This window comes from Quercus suber, unplaced genomic scaffold, assembly GCF_002906115.3.
Source record: "Quercus suber isolate HL8 unplaced genomic scaffold, Cork oak 2.0 scaffold_19, whole genome shotgun sequence".
Taxonomy (NCBI): domain Eukaryota; kingdom Viridiplantae; phylum Streptophyta; class Magnoliopsida; order Fagales; family Fagaceae; genus Quercus; species Quercus suber.
The window spans coordinates 2,038,112-2,057,719 of record NW_027069484.1 but is presented as its reverse complement, the minus strand read 5'-3'; the positions used below and the strand labels follow the sequence as shown (position 1 = coordinate 2,057,719).

General features: G+C 35.6%; 2 protein-coding genes and 1 long non-coding RNA gene across 4 annotated transcripts in view; 1 reads left to right on the top strand and 2 right to left on the bottom strand.

Annotated features, from left to right (window-relative positions):
* Nucleotides 1–336: 336 nt before the first annotated feature.
* LOC136062640 (disease resistance-like protein DSC1) overlaps nucleotides 337–19,608 on the bottom strand; it is a 38,784-nt gene continuing 19,512 nt past the window's right edge. Inside the window, exon 3 of the mRNA XM_065761972.1 lies at nucleotides 337–415. The gene's annotated coding sequence lies outside the window, so the exon portion shown is untranslated. The remainder of the gene's footprint in view (nucleotides 416–19,608) is intronic.
* LOC136062799 (disease resistance protein RUN1-like) lies at nucleotides 5,004–9,390 on the bottom strand. Its single transcript, XM_065762361.1, has 5 exons — nucleotides 8,480–9,390; nucleotides 8,068–8,376; nucleotides 7,453–7,982; nucleotides 6,794–6,863; nucleotides 5,004–5,405 (listed from the first exon to the last, which is right to left on the bottom strand). The coding sequence occupies exons 1-5, from the start codon at nucleotides 9,044–9,046 to the stop codon at nucleotides 5,004–5,006; spliced, it is 1,878 nt and encodes a 625-aa protein (XP_065618433.1). The 5' UTR covers nucleotides 9,047–9,390.
* LOC111993444 (uncharacterized) lies at nucleotides 11,738–19,424 on the top strand. 2 transcript variants are annotated; one of them, XR_002880982.2, is made up of 3 exons: nucleotides 11,738–15,102; nucleotides 15,574–17,925; nucleotides 18,485–19,424. It is a non-coding gene; the product is annotated as an uncharacterized LOC111993444 (long non-coding RNA). The 2 variants fall into 2 exon arrangements; XR_010624367.1 differs by lacking the exon at nucleotides 18,485–19,424 and having other exon boundaries at nucleotides 13,585–15,102; nucleotides 15,574–15,726; nucleotides 17,648–18,478.

Genomic DNA, 19,608 nt, shown 5'->3' with positions numbered 1-19,608 from the left:
TACCATAAATCCCACAACACTTAGGCTACATTCTGCAAGTGTATAAAATGCATTTATGAGTTCTTAAGAGTACACATATAAGGATAGCCCTTCTCCTTCAACTCATCACTCCTTTTTTACCACTTTCTTACAACTTTCTCCATAAAGCAATCAATATGGTAAAAGGGTTGGAAATATCTATCCAAGATCAGTTATACAACTCTTTCATGTGATTACATTATTAGCATGCATTTCACAGCAAACAGAAGAAAATTACAAACTACATTACAATTCATTCATCTTGTTCCGTTCTAACATATTAAAAGTATACTTGTAAGATTACAGGCATTGAAGTTCATAATCAATGAAAATGCTATCCCTGTGTCCTATCAATACAATGACAGTCCTTGCCTGCTATGTCTTCATTCCCCTCCTCCTGGAAAATCAACAGAAAGAAATAACACAAGTTAATAGACAAAGTGGGTCAAGAAATGGACTTGGATCTAATTATAACATCATGTTTAGTTTGATTTAAATTCAAAAGCATGCATATTGACTCAGCTAGAATCACTCTTTTTGTTAACTAAACTAACATTCAAATGAAATCAAACAATAAAAACCACGTCCAAGATTCAAGAATCTATTCCTGAGGAGGTAAGAAACTTTCCGTTGCTAGGAGGATGCAATTGCTATACTTAGTGCTTTATAACAAAAATGTATACTGATCTAACATCTTCATACTGCCTAAGAAAGTAATTAAGTTGATTAAGCAGCAGTTTATCAGATTTTATGGAGTTGAAGTGATAACTCATGAAGCAAGTAGCTTGGAATTCAGTATACTGACAAAGAGTGAGGGAGGTTTGGGGCTTAGGAGAGTTGCGGAATTGAACAAGGCAACAATCATGAGGCATACATGGACTGTTTTTGCTCAAGTTGGCTCAATTGGGATGTCTAGGACGAGAAAAATCTTCTAAGAGCTATCCTTTTAAAAACTAAAACTCCCTCAAAAATGCTCTTGGGGATGGAGGAAACTCCTCTAGCAGAGTGAGTTAACAAGACTATTTATAAGATCTTCTGTGGGGGACGGAAAAAAGATATTATCTTGTGGGTATGGTTATGGAGTAGTTTATGATGTTGCAAGTAGTCTTAAGGCAAAATTTTCAAGTGTATTGAAGGAAAAAAGCTATGTCTGGAAGCCACTGAGATCTAATTCTCTGCTTTCTATACAGAGCAAACTTCCTCTGGCAGACATTGGAGACGTAGCAACCTATTTGGCTCTTGTCAAGGGGGGCATTTATGCCAGCTAAGATACCTGGAATCAAATTTGATTGAGGTTATCGGAGGTTAATTGGTGGAAGCTAATCTGGTTTTGTACCACCATTCCTAGACATGATTCATCACTTGGCTTGCTAAGAAAAACAAATTACATACTTGGGATAAACTCTTATAGTGGATGTACAAGGGGATAATCTGTGTGCTTTCTGCAGAAGTTGCATAGGAAGTTTAGACCATTTATTTTTTAAATGCAGTTTGTCAAAAAGATTATGGAGGGAAGTTATGAAGAGATGCCTAATAGATTCTCCGGAAACAAATTGGAATAAGATTGGTTGAATGGGGGTTAGAAAGTTTAAAAAGTAAAAGCCTTCCTCATGTAAGCAACTTCACATTTAAACATTTTGATGTAAAAAAAAAATAATAATAATAAGAATGCAATTCAATGTAGGGCATTATAAAATCAAGAAACTTCAAAAGAGATTAACGAATTAGATTACAAGAAACTGATCATTATGATGATTTAGTGTAGGTACTTATTAAACTTGAAAAGGAAATGTCAAAAACAACAAAAACACTCAACTCTGTTAACCTGGCCACGGAATCAAAAACCAGAAAAGGAATGTCAAGATAAAAAGAAAAAAATTGCAATTACCATTGAAGTTAAGAGGATACCACATACATTAAATATATAAGTATCTATAATGAACTATAGTTCATAAAGCAACTGCAACAATCATCAACAACCCATGAAATTTTAATTATTTTACAATCTTACAGGATTAATTAGTAATGCATGCAACCCTAAAATCATTTAGGTTTGCTAGATATTGCTGATTGTCACAAGAGGTGGTGAATGTGATCAAGGAAAATTTTCATACATGCAAAAGCATCATATATGATACTTGAAGGTATTTTCTAGCAACAAAAACTTGGGTTCTACCCTCGGAAGTTGATACGATTTCTTCCTGTTGAAAACAAAGAGTAAATGTTTTGTAAGACAAGTGAATAATAGACACAGCTTTTTCTCATGAACTTATAGTAAAATACAATTTCAATAGCTCATCCCATGAAGCAACAAAATTATCTAGGGAGAAGAATGCCAAGGCAAAAGCCAACTTCAAACCCCATGGAGTAAATAAGTATTAGTGCATTAACATTATCATCATCCTAGCCAAACTTCTGTAGCTGTACAATGCAACATGAAATGGAAAAATGCAAATCAACTATTTTGTGGCTAAAAAGGCATTAATGTTTCAAGCCTTTTATTTATAAATATAATAAATAAATAAAAAAAGTTTCAAGCCTTTTATTGCATGGTTCTTACATAGTTTGGGGAATCTATGAGAATTCTCCACTCAAACAATGAAGGGTGCTCGTAGATCAAGCTTTGTGGAAGTATTTCATAGACATGTAATTCTTTATCAATCAGACCTCATGTGAAATAATTCTCTACAAGACCAAGTTTAGGAATGGAAAATAGCCATCTATACTCTGAAGTTTGAATTGTCATGGAGGTCTCCCAAAGAGAACGTGTAGATGTCAGTAAAGGCTATCAGGTGAAAATTGGAGTTTTCCTGATACTCCCATGGGAAAAATTGCAATTTATACTCTGAGCTTTGAATAGTCACAGGAAGTCTGCCAAAGAGAACGTGTAGATGTCATTAAAGGCTATCAAGTTAAAATTGGAGTTTTTCTTTCCCACAGAATGTCTAGCAAAAAAAATCTTACAAATTCTGTTGCAATAAGCCATTTTGACATTTTCCCATGAGATAAAGAAACGTTTCAATGTATATGATCAACACTTGGTACAGGTTTTCATCATAGAAACATACTGAGCTTATACTCTTGAGCGAAATGGATCCACATTTTAAGCAGGCAGTGAAGACATAATTTGTCCAATCTATTGTCAAAGGGCAATGAGTTTTTTCACCAAGAGCAGTGCACTCACTGCTAAGATGCTCCGTGGGGATTATATGCCTTCATAGGTCGTGGTACTATTTTGGTATTTTGTTCTGCTTTTTTCTTTCTAAGTTGTGCTTATTATTGTATCCATAATGGAGGAATACTAATGGCTAGCTTTTTCATTAGCATTATATGTTTTATACTCTCTATTGAATAAACTCTTTGTCATTGACTTAGTATATGGTAATATTAAAAAATAATAAGAGAAAGTTATCTGGTAAGAGGCAACTTAATTGATCTTTGTAACATATTGGTCATGACAGATACCAATGAGTCAGCTTCAAGAGCATAGATGGTGAATTTTATTAGTTAACATGCAGTATTTAGGTTCTTCCACCAAAATTACTATATTTGAAAGACACTGAAGAGCTCCTCATAAATATAACATCAACATACTGAAAGTGAAGACATTAGGCAACACTTCATCCATGTAGATGTAAGTCTTAACACTTGGTCACAAGGACCAAGCAACATAATTTACAATTATTTTAAGTTCAACCAAATACTCACAAGGACCAAGCATATAATTGCTGTCTAATTTTTTTCCCCTGTAGAAAATTATATCACAAGACAATGGAAACAGAAAAATGAAAAACCAAAGATTTGAAACATAATACAGGAGGTACCAACAAGAGGGTAATACATGTAAATTAAGAATTCTTTTAAGCTAGGAGCAGAACTTGCCTTTGGGGTAGAAACTCAAACCACAAGTATCCTTCCATTAAGGGTATGTTGAGCCACAAGCATTCTTTAAGTCTGACAGCATGAATATCAGATAATTTAATTGGAAAGAATGTCCACTTGCTCAACCTACCCTGATTAAATATAACTGTCTAGCAGCTTAATACCTAAGAATCTTCTGAAGAGCTAAGTGTGACATAGCCAAATCCATAAGAAGGTCATCTCTGCGATCTTACAATTATAGTGGAAACCAATTAGTCACAAAGCTGCAGAAACCCACCATCCATATACAATTTAATGTGGAAACAAAATGAATGTATACCATCTAATGCATGATAGGATTAACATTTAACTCTAAAGTGATCTCAATGATTGCTCATCAAACCAATGCATGTAAATATCAGTCTCCTGATAAGTGAGGAAGGTAGAAAATTAGGTAATCATAACCAATAGTTCCCGCATGTAAATATCTGTCTCCTAATAAGTGAGGGAGGTAGAAAATTAGGTAATCTTAACCAATAGTTCCCATTTGTATGGAATAATTTTACCAATACTATGTAATTTTAAGTTGTTACAAGCTAGCAGGGTGAAATATTATAGACAGTTACGGCTCCTAACAAAAACTGAGAAAATTCATAATGCAGCTAGGCTAAAAAATAATGAACAATAGAATGCCACATGCATGGCAAACCAAAAGGTATATCACATGCCATTCAAATTGGGTAGGGTCAGTACTCATTGGGCTATCATCATATTTATTAATTCTCAATACTAGTTAAAAAGACCTAGATAAATTTGGGCCCTTAGCAACTTTTGATGATGAAAACTACCATACCAAATATTTAAAGGCTACCATCCCACACTCATAGCTGAGAGCAAAATCCTTTTGCAAGTCCATCAAGCTAAGGGGTAAGTTTTGTTGCTGGATTAACAACCAAACTACCTTAAGCCTTATTTAAGAAAATAAATGCAAGGAATTAAAAGAAAAAAGAAACATACAGCCACAAACGAGTTCCATAAAAGAAGAGAGAGAAAGATGGTGACTTACAAAAAAATTGAGAGAAAAATAGTGTATCAGCCTTGCAGATTCATCAAATCTATCAATTTCATTGGGATTTCTCTTCCTCGTAATCAGAGTCACCTTCTTCTTGTGTGCTTGAGTTCCCAACCCAATTTCCCAAATGTGGAATGAATCTTTCAATTAGATTAGGGAGTCGTATCCTCTTTGAGTGTGGTATGTCTACTTCACTATTGGTAGCTTCTCCACTAGGCCCAGCTTTATCCCCATCAAAGTCATCACAACTGCACTTAATTTTGGTATCTTTTGCTGAATCATCGAGATCATCCTCATAAGGAATGATGCTGCACCTACTGCTCCCAGCCGTAGTTTGTTTGAGATCTTCAATGTCTTGCTTGTATGCCAAACGGGCCCCACATTTCGTCACCTCCAAGCCTGGACCTTCAGTTTCAATTTGAACATCAATCTGACTAAATCCATTAGCATCGATCTTGTAAGGTTGAATTTAATCAACCAATCATGTTAGCTTTATTCCGTGCCAATTTGCTTGTAATTTAAGTACTTAGTAACCCTGTATTTAGGTGGGTTTATTGTAAGGGTAGTGTGTGAGAAGATGTGAAGAAAAGCTCAAGATTATGCAAGGAAGCAGAGTTTCGCGGCTAGAACTCGCGGGTGGCTCGCGACTGCAAGCCGCCAACTGCTGGCATGTGAGAAGCATGCGGGGAGCTGAAGGGTTGCACCAGCTATCGCACTACAAGACAAAAGTCCTAGGCTGGCCAAGCTGTTATCTCGTGGCTTGAACTCGCGACTCAGACCAGTCGCGAGGCCAAGCCCCCAAAACACCCTGTTTGGCAAAAACTGACTCTTTGCATTCCTTTCTCATCTCACTATATATAGACCCTTATACCCACCAAATGAGTAGAGCTTCCAGAGAGAATTTTTGTGAGAGAAACCCTAGAGAAAAACAAGATTGATTCATCTACAATCTTTATCTTAGAGACTCTACGAATTCCTCTACTCTCACCCTCTCCATTGTTGAATCCTTGAGAGGCCTTTTTGCCAAATTCTTATCTCACCACACCTACGTCTGTGAGAAGGTTTATTTGGTTATTTGGGAAGCAGTTAGGAAGGAACCAATCTTCATTGGTTGATACTATGGTTTAGTAGCGGAATCCCGGAAGCTAAAGAAGAAATAGGTTCGGCGCAACTTCGTTGGAGCAAGAAGCTTGGAGGGCTTAGGTACACTGGGTAGATTAGGCTTTGAGGGTCTATTTGCTGTTCATGTATTGTAACTACATTCTTTAGTGGATTATTGACCGCTTGGAGGGCGGCGGAGAGGTTTTACACCGAGGGTTTCGGTTTCCTCTTCAATAACACATCATGTGTTGTCTGTGTGTTTGCATCTTCCTTCCATTTATCTTTGTCTTATATTTACTGTTGTGGATGTGTTTATATTTGCCTTAGATTAGTTATCAATTCTGTGATTGGTTTATATTCATATTCCGTACATTAATTGTTTGATAATATGCTTGAATTGATAAGTTGTAATTTGGGGTCAAAACGCTTAAAGGTGTTTTACACTCTTATTGAACTTTTAGATCTGACTCAATTCATTGCCTGATTTCCCTTGGAAATTCTCAAAGGGAAAATATTTTAATCAAAGGTGAGATGAACCAATCTTACCATATTGTTCATAAAAAATAATGCCATGACTATCACAAATTTCAGATCCCATAACATTATAGGAAAAATAAAGATAATGTGCAAATCCCTAAGGGGGTGTGGGAAGCGGACAATGCTTGCGGAATACAAAAATAGCACACACAACGATTCCCATAAAATCTAAAGGCCCTTGCTGATTAAGTGAAGTCCCCTCACTTTGATGGCTAAACCATTTTGGAATTTCACTTCTAGGAATAAGAAAAGTTTCAAGACCCAAATATGCTCCCTGAAACATACAAATCAAGATGTTTAGAACTTAACAAGAGAGAGAGTCACCTGAATGTAATGTCTTAGCATTGTGAAGAACATGTCATTGTAACCTTGATTGTCGATCAATTTGATGCAGTTACGAAAAAAGAGACAAGGACAAAAATCATCTTCTGGTCTTATGGGTAATGTTTCCAATGACATACAACCATTTGCCATAATATGCATGATATTCAATGGAAGCTCGGGCAACAATTGAAGATCCATGCAACCACTCAAATCAAGACTTTTCAGATGAGATAGTTGAATGATATTTTTAGGAAGGCTAACGAATTTATTTCCACTTAAATTTAAAAATTTTAAAGAGGACAAACAGCCAATAACATCAGGGACTGCCCTAAGATTGCAATTGCTTAGATTAAGATCTCTCAAAGAGGATAAGCTTGATAAAGTACGCATTAACATGCCCACGGCATTTGGACTTCTTTGCAATAAAGGAAAATTGAGGAGCTTATTGGATGGTTTAGATAATAGAAAATCGCATCCACTAAAAGATAGATTTCTGAGATTTTTTAAGAGAATGATGGATGAAGGTAGCCCTCTTAAACCAGTTCCACTTTAACACCTCTAGGCCTTCAACATTTCCCAAGTTCTCTGGCAATTTGTCAAGTCTTGAACAGCCAGATAAATTGAGAGTTTTTAGAGACATCAAACTACATATTGCATTAGGAAGACTTGAAAGGTTTTTGCACTCTCTTAGATCCAATTTTGTAAGGCTGGTTAAATGTTCCAATAATAATGATAGATCCTTTATAACAGTCTCACTCAAACAAAGTTCTAACAAATGTGACATATTTCCCGTAATCTCCGGAAATTTCTTTAGCCTTGAACAACCACCAAGATCAATAATTTCAAGTGCTTCCAAGTTGATCTTGTGAGGAAGGCTTTTGAGACCCTTGAAACCATTCAAATCCAATTGAATAAGCTGTTTAAGATCTCCAAGGGATGCACGAATCATGTATAGCCTTGTACAACGTCGAAGAATCAGTTGCTTAAGATTTGGGACTCCACTAAGGTCCGGGATCTCAATCAAATTTTGAGAGTCGCTCATGTCAATGACTTTTAACTCGTTTAAAATCTGTTATAAACCAATATATAATTAAACAAACTAAAGCCTTGATGAAAATGAAAGAAATACACATTTGCATAAGTGAAAATCTTACCATGATTCCTTTCCATAGTTTTTTGATGAAGCTGCAATGCATTCTCAATTCAACAAGTTTGTTTGGCTGGAAACTGGTCGGCATAGATTTTAAGGGATATCCATGCCAATCTATAGCACATAACTCATTAGAAAGATAATTGAGGCCTTGTGGAAGTTGGACATGACCTCTATTAAGGCCTTGTGGAGGTTTCACATTATTAATTTTAAGCAATCTCAAATTTTTCATCTTTAAGAAGGCTTCAGCACTCAAGTGTTCCTTTGCTTCAATAGGCATGTTTAGCATTATGCCTTCAACAACCTCTGTTCCCTAATGAAAAGAACAATGAAATTAGAGTAATTGGCAAATCTTTAGAAGAAATCATAAGAATATATAAACTTCTATAAGTTTAGGTCTAGAATAAACAACTTACAGTATTATTTTTCAATATATGAAGGACATCCTCACAAAGCCATAACCTACTTCGACGACCAGGCTGTTCAGGGGATTCACGACGAACAATTTCTTGACCCATTTCTTGTAGCAAATCATGCATCAACAAAGTCCCCTCTCTATTAATGGTTATGAGCGATTTGTCCATAAGAACATCAATATTGTAGTTTGGATAGTATCCAAAACTTTCTAGTACATCTCTTATGCGGTCTTTCTTCTCTCCTTTGAAAAAACATGCAATATCCAAAAACAAATCTTTTTGGGTATCCATCAAACAAACGAAACTTATTTGAAGTATATTTACAATGTTTCTATTAGGTTCTTGTTTTAGTTTATATAAGGCACTTTTCCATTCATCTATTGTTTTTTCAAACAACAAAGAACCTAAAACTTTAAGAGCCAAAGGAAGGCCATTTGCATAATTCACCAAGTCCTTAGACAAATCCACATAATTTTCTTCAGGATAGGGTTTCTTGAAAGCTCTCCAACTAAAAAGCCGCAAAGCATCGTTGTTATTCAATCCCTTGACTGTATATATATCATCCATACCACATCTTCTCAACAAGTGGCTATCTCTACTTGTTACAATTATTCTACTCCCTAAACCAAACCAATCATGGTTCCCAACTAATGCTTCTAGTTGTTCTTCTCCATCCACATCATCAAGAACAATAAGAACCTTTTTATTACGTAGTCTATTCCTATAACATTGATCCCCTCAAAAACATTCGATATATTTTTTCTACTTCCCTTAAGGATGTTAGAAAGAAGTTGTTGTAAAGAAACTAGATGATGATTTTTAGTTTTTTCTCTTACATCAGCTATAAAACTGCTAGCTTCAAAGCTGCCTGAAATTCTTTCATAAATTTCTAGTGCAAGAGTTGTTTTACCCATTCCACCCATCCCACATATCCCAACATAGTGAACACCACCCGACCCTTCAACTAAATATAAATCCAACATTTCCATCACACGGGATTCTATTCCAACAAGTTCCTTGGAAATGGTACTTTGAAATATAAGACTCAATTCACTAGATATCCTTTCAAGGATCTCCTGGATAATTATTGATTCATGCCTGCAAAGAAGGTAGAAAACAAGAACTTTGATGACTGTATAATATATAGAATAAATACAGGAGACTGAACATTCAAAATACAAACTTAGATTCATTTAACAAAAGGGCAATCCAAAAAGTGCATAATATAGCATCGTAATTGAGGTTTGATTTGTTTGTCACATCGGACAGTCTGTGAGAACCATGTGCAGAAAAACAGAGCAAAAGCCACCCAATAAAGAACCAATTCATCTGCTGGATCTACAGTGAAACAGACTTCTAGGCTGCACTCATGACATTAGTCCTAAATCTGACAACAAAGAATGGCAATCATTTCGCAATGTGCAGGAGCTTAGAGCAGTTGGAATCCATTTGAAGTCAAAAAATAGTAGTTGCTTGGGGGAGAGATAAACTTCACCAGAAACTGGACCTTATATGGCGATGTTAGCAGGCTTACCAGTGCATCTCCTTCTAAATGTAATAGTTTAATGAGTTAAGAGTGTTCCTAATTTTTTTTTTTTTTTGATAAGCCGATAGTTAGAGTGTGACAAATTTTAATGTCATTTTTGGTAAGTTTCTCAGATTTCAATTTTCATACTCCTTTTTTCTATTTCTTTAATCTTCACAATAAGAAAAAAGATATAACAGATAGACCAGTTGAACTATTTAATTATTTACTATATATTTATGCTTCTGGCCTATTCATTTGCCCAGAACATTTTTACTACTCAAAGAAGAAACTCTACAAGAAATAAAAATTAGATGAAAATGCAGTGTTATTGTGTGGTATTGTGCTCTTTATTTTTTTGTGATTGAGTTTTTTTTATTTTTTATTATTGAATATCCATGTTTGATATTGCTATATTGTTAATTGGCTAATGATGTACACCATTGGGCTATAAATTGATAGATTAGCTAAAAATTTGAATTAGCCTTAATTACAACTTGGGGTCTAAATCATTACTACAATTAAAATTTGGTAATTGCAAGAAAGAAAGGCAAAGAAGAGGAGGACGTAGTGAGAAATAAATTGTGTCTGACATGGCATTTTTCTAACCTTTATATCATTTATTTGCCGTGTGTCATCCATCAAAATAAAAATTGGACAGAATGGGAGAGTTTTAAACGGTAGGTGAGCCAAATGCAAAATGATATAGGTATGACCAAATGAGAAATCTACTACGAATAGAAGTATATATGGGATTAGACCTTGCATATTATGAACTTTGGAAATTACAAGCATATTGATAAAGTATATGTCTAAACACAATTGTCCTGATCAGGACCCAGCTTGAGTCCTGTTACGAGATAATAAATATTAATTGGGCAGAACCAAAATTTAAGTTTAGGGGGGGCAAAATGTATGAGTGACGCACATGTGTGCACGCACAAAATATAACAATAACATATTTGTTATAATTTGTTTATCTACCAGGGATTTGTTTACACATGAACAAGCCATTTTGTGATTTTTTTTTTTTTTTTTNTTAAGGACGAAATTGTCTAGAAGTCCTGATGTGCATTTGTCTATATGACAAGTTAGCTCTGTTGAGTTAATAGAGTAAAGCTATAATATTAATTTCTTTATTTAGAATATTTGCAGTATATGGATACTATGCTATCAATTATATCATTTGTATGGTTATTGCTGGTCAAAATCATATTTTTAATGTACTCGGTACAAAACTTTTATTTTATTTGTTTTTCCCTGTTATCTATGCACTTCCTCATCAGACTACAATCATCCAACTACCATCCTTGTCAACTTGGAATAAGAAACTTCTCGTTGTCATATTTGTCATTTGGAAACTGATGTCAAGTGGTTCCATCTAGGTGCATTGATGTGGCAGTCCTATATATTGTGTGGATCACGTCCAGATTGGTCGAATCAATACAATTGCATGGAAGCTTCTATTGCTAGCAACTGCCAAAGCTTGAATGTGCAGAAGTGTGGTCTTATTTGTCAATTGATGGTTGATAATGGAGAAAGATATAAGCAAAATTGTAATTGTGAGGTAAGACCCTGTAGATTTAGAAGCTATGTTGAAGAAGTTCAGCCAAAAAGACTCAGAATCCACATTGATTCCATGCTTAAGGACAAAGGAAAACGAGATGTAGAATATCTCTTGCATTGCTGCCTTCATTACTTTTGAGCTTTTCCTTCTAAGCTACTGGTATGCATCCACCCCCTAGTGTTTTGTCATAGATTTATTTCAAATAGCTCATTTATTTCCTCTCTTCTTTGTGATTTGATTAAATATTACTTCCTCATGGTGTAACTTCAACTCACAAGTCACATCAGTACTGCCTCATTGGATTTTTTTCAAAATTTCTATGGATGAATACTTCAACAGTGAGCAGAAATTTATACCAAACTTGTGTATTTCCTATATTTAGCTTTCCTGTCGATCAAATTTTCCAAGGTTGCATACCTACATGAACTTGGGCCTAGTTTTTTTTTTTGTTTTTGGATGAATGAAAAATATTATTAAGAAAACACTCAGTACAAAGCCATATGCAGCATAACAATAGCAACAACAGAACAACTAGACATGATATAGACATATTTGAAGCAGAGCAAAACTCTCTTTAAAGAAACACTTTCTGGATTTTCCGAATGCAATATTGACTCTTACCAGGACACCAAATACAATCACAACAGCACCTAGCATAAAAATTATAGATGTAGCAGGAAACACAGTGGCAGGAAACAATTCAGCATGACTGCACAGGATTCCAGGTCTTCATTTTGAGAAATGATAGTGGAATATTCCAACTTTCACATAGAGATATATTCATGCTAGAGTCTATGAAATTCCCTCTAGCTGCCATCCTTACACCAATCTTGCATTTCTTCAACTGCTCCTCACTTTAAGTATTCCTTCCATGAATTCTGGCATTTCTATGACTCCATAAATGGTATGTTAAAAATCAAACACCACCTCTCTCTCTCTCTCTCTCTAGAAATTTCTCTCTTCCTCTCTCTCTGGAATTTTCTTTTTACAAGACTCTCTTGTACAATTAAAGTCCAGCCACAATTTTAGGATGTCTAGAAGCTTAGAGAAAGCAGTTTACTGTTACTGGCCTAGAAATATCAAAGTCGGTGACTTAAGTGACTTGAACCAAGTATAAATAGGAAGTGATGATGCTTATTTGGTGTCTGAAGTGTAAGCACCAATTCCTAGTGTGAGTGTATATGTTCTTACAAGAGTGAGTGTGGTAAAGTAAATTGCATGTGTCTGTTGTGCAGAGCAAGTGCAAGTGAGTTGGTGTGTGCATTGTAAGAATTTAGTTTTGGAAAAGTGTAAAAGGCAAAAGTTGATGTGTGTGTCTATTGTGTAAGCAAAGTGTGGTGTGTGTCAATGCAGAAATGTCTTGTCTTTAATTTTAAATCAAAATTTGTTTTGTTCTTCATTACGTCTTGTGGTCTTTTTCTTTCCTCAACATGGTATATAACACCTGCCATGCTAACTTACATAAGGACTAACTTACACAAGGAAGCTTTAAGACTCTTACCTTTTAACTTTCCAACCCCCATTCAGCAACCTTATTTCAATTTGTTTCGGGAGAGTCTATGAAGAATCTGTTCATAACTTCACTCCACAATCTTTTTGACAAACTGCATTCAAAATATAGTTGGTCTCAACTGTCTCTGCAACTTCTTCAAAATGAATACAGAACATCCCCTTGTACCCCCACTAGAAGTGTTTACCCCAATAGGATAATATGTATCTCATAACAAGCCAATGGATGAAAGCATGTGCGGCATGTCTCTGAATGGCTGTAGAAAACCAGATTAGCACTTATGGTATTGTTAACATCTCGTACTAGGGAACTTACGGTATTGTTAACATCACATTTTTTACATAGCAAACTAGCTTTCTGAAGGGAGACACCCATCAATCTAGGTACAGCTACTGCTTCTGCTCAAGATGAATAATCATGTTAGGACTCTGATTAGAGATAGTGCAGTGATGGGTGCTTGGTAGTGCAGGGTAGGGTGCTTGGGGGTGCAGGGAAGGGTGCTGCTGTGTGCTGTGTGGGCAGGGCAGTGCAGGGCTTGTACATGCAGATAGGGAGAGAGGCAAGGGAGGCTTGTACAGAGTTAGTTACAAGTAGTTTCATTAATTACGGCTGCATTTAAGTGTTGTACTTAGTTAGTTAAGGCTGAGTTGTATTGTACTTTGTTAGTTAGTAAGTAGTATATAAGGACCAGTTCAGATTGTAACAGGGATCATTGATGAATAATACTTTGAATAGCCAATTTTCTTGAATTGCTATTGGAGGTTGATTCCCTCAAAGAATCAAGGAGGCCTAGTTCCCTCGAAGAACTACTAGAATTGAGAGTAACAGAAATTAAAATCATTAGAGTCCTATCAAATCACAAACCAGAATAAGATTTAGAAGTTAAGGAAAAAATAATAAAATCATTTCTCTGTCCAATAAAAACATTTTCCAAATAATAGGTGGTTTCAGAATTTTTCTTGCAGATGAATTCAAAGATTGTTGACTACAACGGATTGATTAGTTTCCACAGAAAGCAATGGATTCTTGGAGTTGAAAAGTTTGTTTTATCTTACATTAAGCTGCAAAGGTTTAAGTTTAATTCACTGAATGATTAGTCTAAGGCCATTGTCTGGTGAGGTCAATGATAGGGAAGGAGGACCGTGCCATGCCTTATTAATTTATTAAGGTGAGAAGGGAAGTCTAAAAATTAGTAACTCTTGAGCATGTTTACTTGGGTGATAGATGAGTGTAAGAAGCTTATTATCATTTTCTCATTTTTATTTTTAAGTTTCAAATGATACAATGGGAAATACTACCTTCTGCTTGATTCTACATACAATATAAGCGTCCCATTACATAGTTCCGACATGTATGATATGTTGACAGGATATCATGGATGCATCTGGTGTGACACTGGTTATAATTGGACCTAACAGCATTGTATAAATGCCCCTTGGCCCTAATAGGACTATCTATTTCTCCAATGTCCACCAGAGGAGGTTTGCTCTGTATAGAAACCAGAGATTTGGACCTAAGTGGATTCCAGACAAGTATTTTCCTTAAATACTCTTAAAAATTTTATTAGTGATGTTATGATCCTATATATAATATTAAGTAGATTTACTAATTTAATTAAGATTTATTTGGTAGATGATTCTTGATGGTGTTCAAATATTCATGTGTTATTACATGAAAATAATTATTTGATACAAATCTATATATTATCTAAAAATTGAAGTGTATCATTTATTACTTTTACGCTCTTGTTGAGCCACATCAGTGTAGCATTTTGGTCCACTTCAGTTCAATTCGGTCCACATTGGCCCTGTTTAGTCCACTTTGGTCTATTCGGTCCATGGAATGCTTGACAGCAAAGATGATCGTCCTACTGCCAGTAGTACGGGTTTTGGTGCTACTACCACCACTACATGGTCTTTGGGTGTCTCTGGGGTTGAGGCTGATGATGATGATGGAGTGGAACAGGTTTCAGAAACTCAAAAGATCAAAAAAGATCCCTCAAAGATCACCTGAAAGCATGTGTATGTATACATATTCATCTAAACATTTGTTTTTGTGTATGTGACTATTTCTCTGTTTGGCTGCAAGGAAACTTGAGGAAAATTAATGTAGAAAGGATACAAAGCTTTGAATTTTATCTCGTTTTGATGTCTTAGTTTCGGGGAATCATAATGCTCGACTAATATGGGCTGAAATAGTGGTGCTGGGCTTAGTTCTTGAGTTCTCAACTTTCTGGGTTTCTTTTGAAACATATAAATTTTGTTTTCTTATCCTATATTTTTCATAGAAACTGGACAAGTGACAAAATTCTAGGGTTTATTCTTTCTTATGGTTTTGTTTTCAGAACACATAAGCACAGCTGCAGCAAGCCAGTTGTGTTTGGCTTTGCTAGAAATTTCTTTCCTCAACATAAAATGCATTTTTTTTTTTAACTAAGAAAGTATAACTTATGGGATATGTTGTTTTGTATATATGTTTTCTGATGGTACCAGTTGGAGCAATGCCAGAAACCTTTGGAGGAGAATTTAATTGTTTATTTGGGGACAGTTTGTGGGAAGACCTACATTGCTGTACTGCTTATACACAAGGAAGCCTAGGAAGAAGATATGCATCTTTTTGCCCCTATGGTGGCTCTGGTTCAGTAGGTAAGCTACTATTTACCATGTTGGTTTTGTAATTTGATGTTCAGTTTTGGGCTGTATTTAAGTTTTGAGGCAATTTTTCTAGTTTATATGGCTGGTACGTTGCACAGTAATGAAGTTGTGTGCTCCTTGGCTTGGCTGAGGTGGAAGGTCTTCAGGCCGTGAGAAGGGGGTTGGGCTATTGGTTGTTAGTGCTTATGTATGCAATTTCTTATTGTGATTCTAGATTTTAATTAGGGGCTTTCTAATTCTAAGTGGTTCAATTTCACCTTGGAATGGAGTTTGGCATTTAATAATTTGAATCATGATTATACTATGAGCTCATTACTCGAAAAATATTTACAAAATCAAAATAAGGCTGGACTACCAGAAAATACATAAGCATCAATTTCTAGCATTGAGGATTCAATTGCTAGAAATTAGTCAACCTTGATTGTGCAGAAGCGTGGGCTTACTCTTCTAACAACATGGTGATATGTAGAGTTTAAGCAAATAATAAGGCATTGCGTGACCTCTTTATCTGATAATTGGGATCTCATTCATCAATTGATGATTGACAATAGCCAAAAAACAAAAATGCAAAACTGTAATTATGAGGCAAGACCTAGTAGAACTAAAATCTCTAAAGAGGAATTTGATCTTGAGAGACTGAGACAACCCCTTGATCCCATTCTTAAAGATGAGGGAAAACAAGTTTTAGAATAACACTTCCACTACTCACACTGCTGCCTTCATTACTTCTGTGTTCTTCCTTTTGTCATAAATTTATATAAAAGATCTCAATTATTTCTACTTTTCTTTGTGATTTGGTGAGAAATTACTTTTCCATCCCTTTTACCCACATTAACACTGCCTCATTTTTCAAAAATATTTATTCATTTTAAATTTCCTTGTAAATCAAAATTTCCAAACTTAGATCTGTCCTACATGATCTGTCATTTATTTTTTGATTTGATTTTAGATTTGTGCACTTCTGTTAAGGACATCACAATTTGATTTTAGATCATATATAGTTTTTGGCCAGTCAAATTGACTCTGGCATTCTGGCTTACTGATTAATTACTGGTGGGATGTGGATGTTGATTATCGAAGTTTTGAAGTTTAAGAAATTTATAAACATGGGGAATTTTATTCCAAAATGTGCAACCTTACTTTAGAAATAGATAGATTGACATTGCCATATGTGTATGCTTTCTATTCTTTTGGATAAACATCATAAACATTTAAAATTTATGAGGTTCATGAGGATTGTTGTTTGTAGGTTATAGTTGAATTAGATTGGCACAGAGAAAAGAAAAAAAAATTAGAATATTTGATTGCCAGTACTTCATATCATTTAAGCGGTCAAGGAAGTAACATATGAGAGAAGCATACTGCTTGTATATATGATCTGGGTGGGATTGGGTACAATGCTGGTGTCCACAGAAATTTTTATGGGACAATGTGCAGATTTGGAATTGTGTTCATCGATCTCATGTGCATGATTTGTACTGTTCTCTGTATCTCAACCTGCAGTACAAAATATATTTTGAAAAGTTATATGAACCCTTATGTATTATTTATTTTTCTTAAACTTAAGCAATGGTTTTTTAATTGAGGAAAAATGATAGAATGAGAAGCTTTATACAAACCTCAATGCTAGCAAACCACAGTTTTTGACATTCTTCATGTTCTGGTTCTCTGGTGGGTTTTTAAACATACCTCAGTAAATGAAACAGCCAAAGAAACTTTGTTCATAGATGCTATGACTTTCAATTAATTCCCAAGCATCTTTGTGTTTTCTAAATTGGTGCTCCATTTTACTAGACATCAATCAGTTCTTCTTACAGTTATTAAGGATGGCCTTGCTGTAAATTAGAATTATGCTAATATATTGGCTCTCAAGCTGTCAATTTTTTTTGTTTGGGGGGCGAGGGGTGTGCAGATTGTTGACACTGCGTCTCCTGCGGATCATGCTCATGTAACTGGGCAAATGCCAGTGAATTGAGTGTTATCTTCTGGAGGTAAAGAGGACTTGCTGATGACCGCAGAAATGGTGGTTGGTTCTGCTTCTGCTGATGACTGTGCTGTCCTTTGATGGGTTCAGCTGCTAAGTGGGGAAAGAGGCTTTTCATAGTATGTATTCCAATTGAAGCTACTATGGATAATGTGCAGTTGCATTTCAGTCAGTTTGGCCATGCTTTGGACTTGTATCTTCCCATGGTAAAAGTAGTGGATTTGCATCTAGGTTAATTGAGAATGGTGTAGAAGGTTTGCTGATGAATATTGCTTTCTGCATTTTTTTCTTGACAACTATTTCAAAATGCTTAAACCATTGCCATGCAGCATGTAGTTGGATGTGTTAAACCTTCCTGGGTTTGTTCAAGGTTTTAAATGGGCTTGCTTGCCAAGAGATACTTGTACCGCCTTGTCTGTATTGCAACAATTCAAAATTGCACAAGACTAGTAATGGCTAAAATCAAGATGGTGAGATGTGACTACAAGGTGGAAAATGAACACATGATTGAGGGTAGCACTAAATGGAAAACAAATGAAAAATATTCTGCAAAATTCATCCTGGGATGCAAATTGAAATTTAGTAACTGTTCAGAGGCTTTTCCTGGTGCTAATTGGTTGCATGGTTTTTTCACGTTGCTATTTGCACACTATGTAATCTGATTTTGTACTGTAATTGCATGTGCTTAGTAGTATGTATCACATCCTTTTGGGTGTTGCCCATATGTTTTTGGCATGACTAATATCATGATGCATTTTTCTTCAGGATGAAAGAATGGGCAGAGGTGTGTCCTAGATGTCATCATGATATGCCTCTTGTCGGATTTGGGATGTGCTTGGGCCTAATAGGCACTCATGTGGGTAGCTGGAGTATCAAAGGAAAGAGCCTCAGAAACTCCTTATTATCTCAGAGAAACTCAAGAATTCTTGGAGAGGTCAAAGCAGAGGAAAAGCATATGAAGAGTTTGAGAAAAGATATCAAGTTTAGGTTGATGTTTAAAGGAAGTGGCTGCAACTTTATCCTAAACAGAGTTCTCCGATGTAACTGGTTTGTGCCTTGTTTCATCCTTCATGACCTCTGGTTAAAAGTTTGCTAGTAGCTGGGTTTGTGATTGTTCTGTTTGTAAAAATAAGATGTTGGGTATGATTAGCACCAATCAGGGGCTGTAGTTTAGTCTAAAGACTCGCATTTCTGTGTAGAAATGAGTTGGGATGATATAACACTGTTTTCATGCTGAGAAAGGAGTTTATGTCAGGGCAGATGCCTTTGTTGTAGTCGACTAGCTAAAGTCTGTGTGTTTCAAGTGTTTCTGTTTGTATTGGTGTGTTTCATATCAATAATAATTTCTGAATTATCCAAAATGATAAAAGCAAGAGTCGTTCACACTTCTTTTGTGTAGATGCAACAATTTTTGAGTCTTGAGGAGTAAGGAGATGCACCTAGACCAGGCGCTTAACGCTATAATTTCTTAATATGTTTGATGGTTGCATTTGTCATTGACTTCCCACTTTAGCACCTTTGTATTTCAACCCTCTTTTGTCATTGTATTTCCCACTTTAGACCAGGAATATAGCTTCTGATGTGCCACACATCAAACCTTGTTCACATGAAAGTCACCATTAAAATGAGGCCATTAGCACTAGGCAATTATTATGAGAGTAGTATATACGAATTAAGTTTTTCAAGGAATTTCAAACTTCAACAAGGAATTCCAAACTTCAAAGAACATATGATGCTGGACAAAAATAAAAGCTAGCAAGGAAAGTAGGGATAGACTTAAGAATCTGCACTTATGGCTTGTTTGGAAGTTTAGAGAGGGAGGAAAGTAGAGGGGAGTAGAGGGGAGGGGAGTAGTGGGGAGGAGAGTAGAGGAAAATGATTCCCCTCCA

What these genes read in the sequence shown, in the direction of transcription:
- LOC136062799 (XM_065762361.1), bottom strand. Translation starts at nt 9,046, where the DNA reads ATGGATGATATATATACAGTCAAGGGATTGAATAACAACGATGCTTTG. An exon ending in ATATATTGAAAAATAATACT is followed by an intron (nt 8,377 to 8,479) that starts GTAAGTTGTTTA and finishes TCTTTTCATTAG; the next exon opens with GGAACAGAGGTTGTTGAAGG. An exon ending in AACTATGGAAAGGAATCATG is followed by an intron (nt 7,983 to 8,067) that starts GTAAGATTTTCA and finishes GGTTTATAACAG; the next exon opens with ATTTTAAACGAGTTAAAAGT.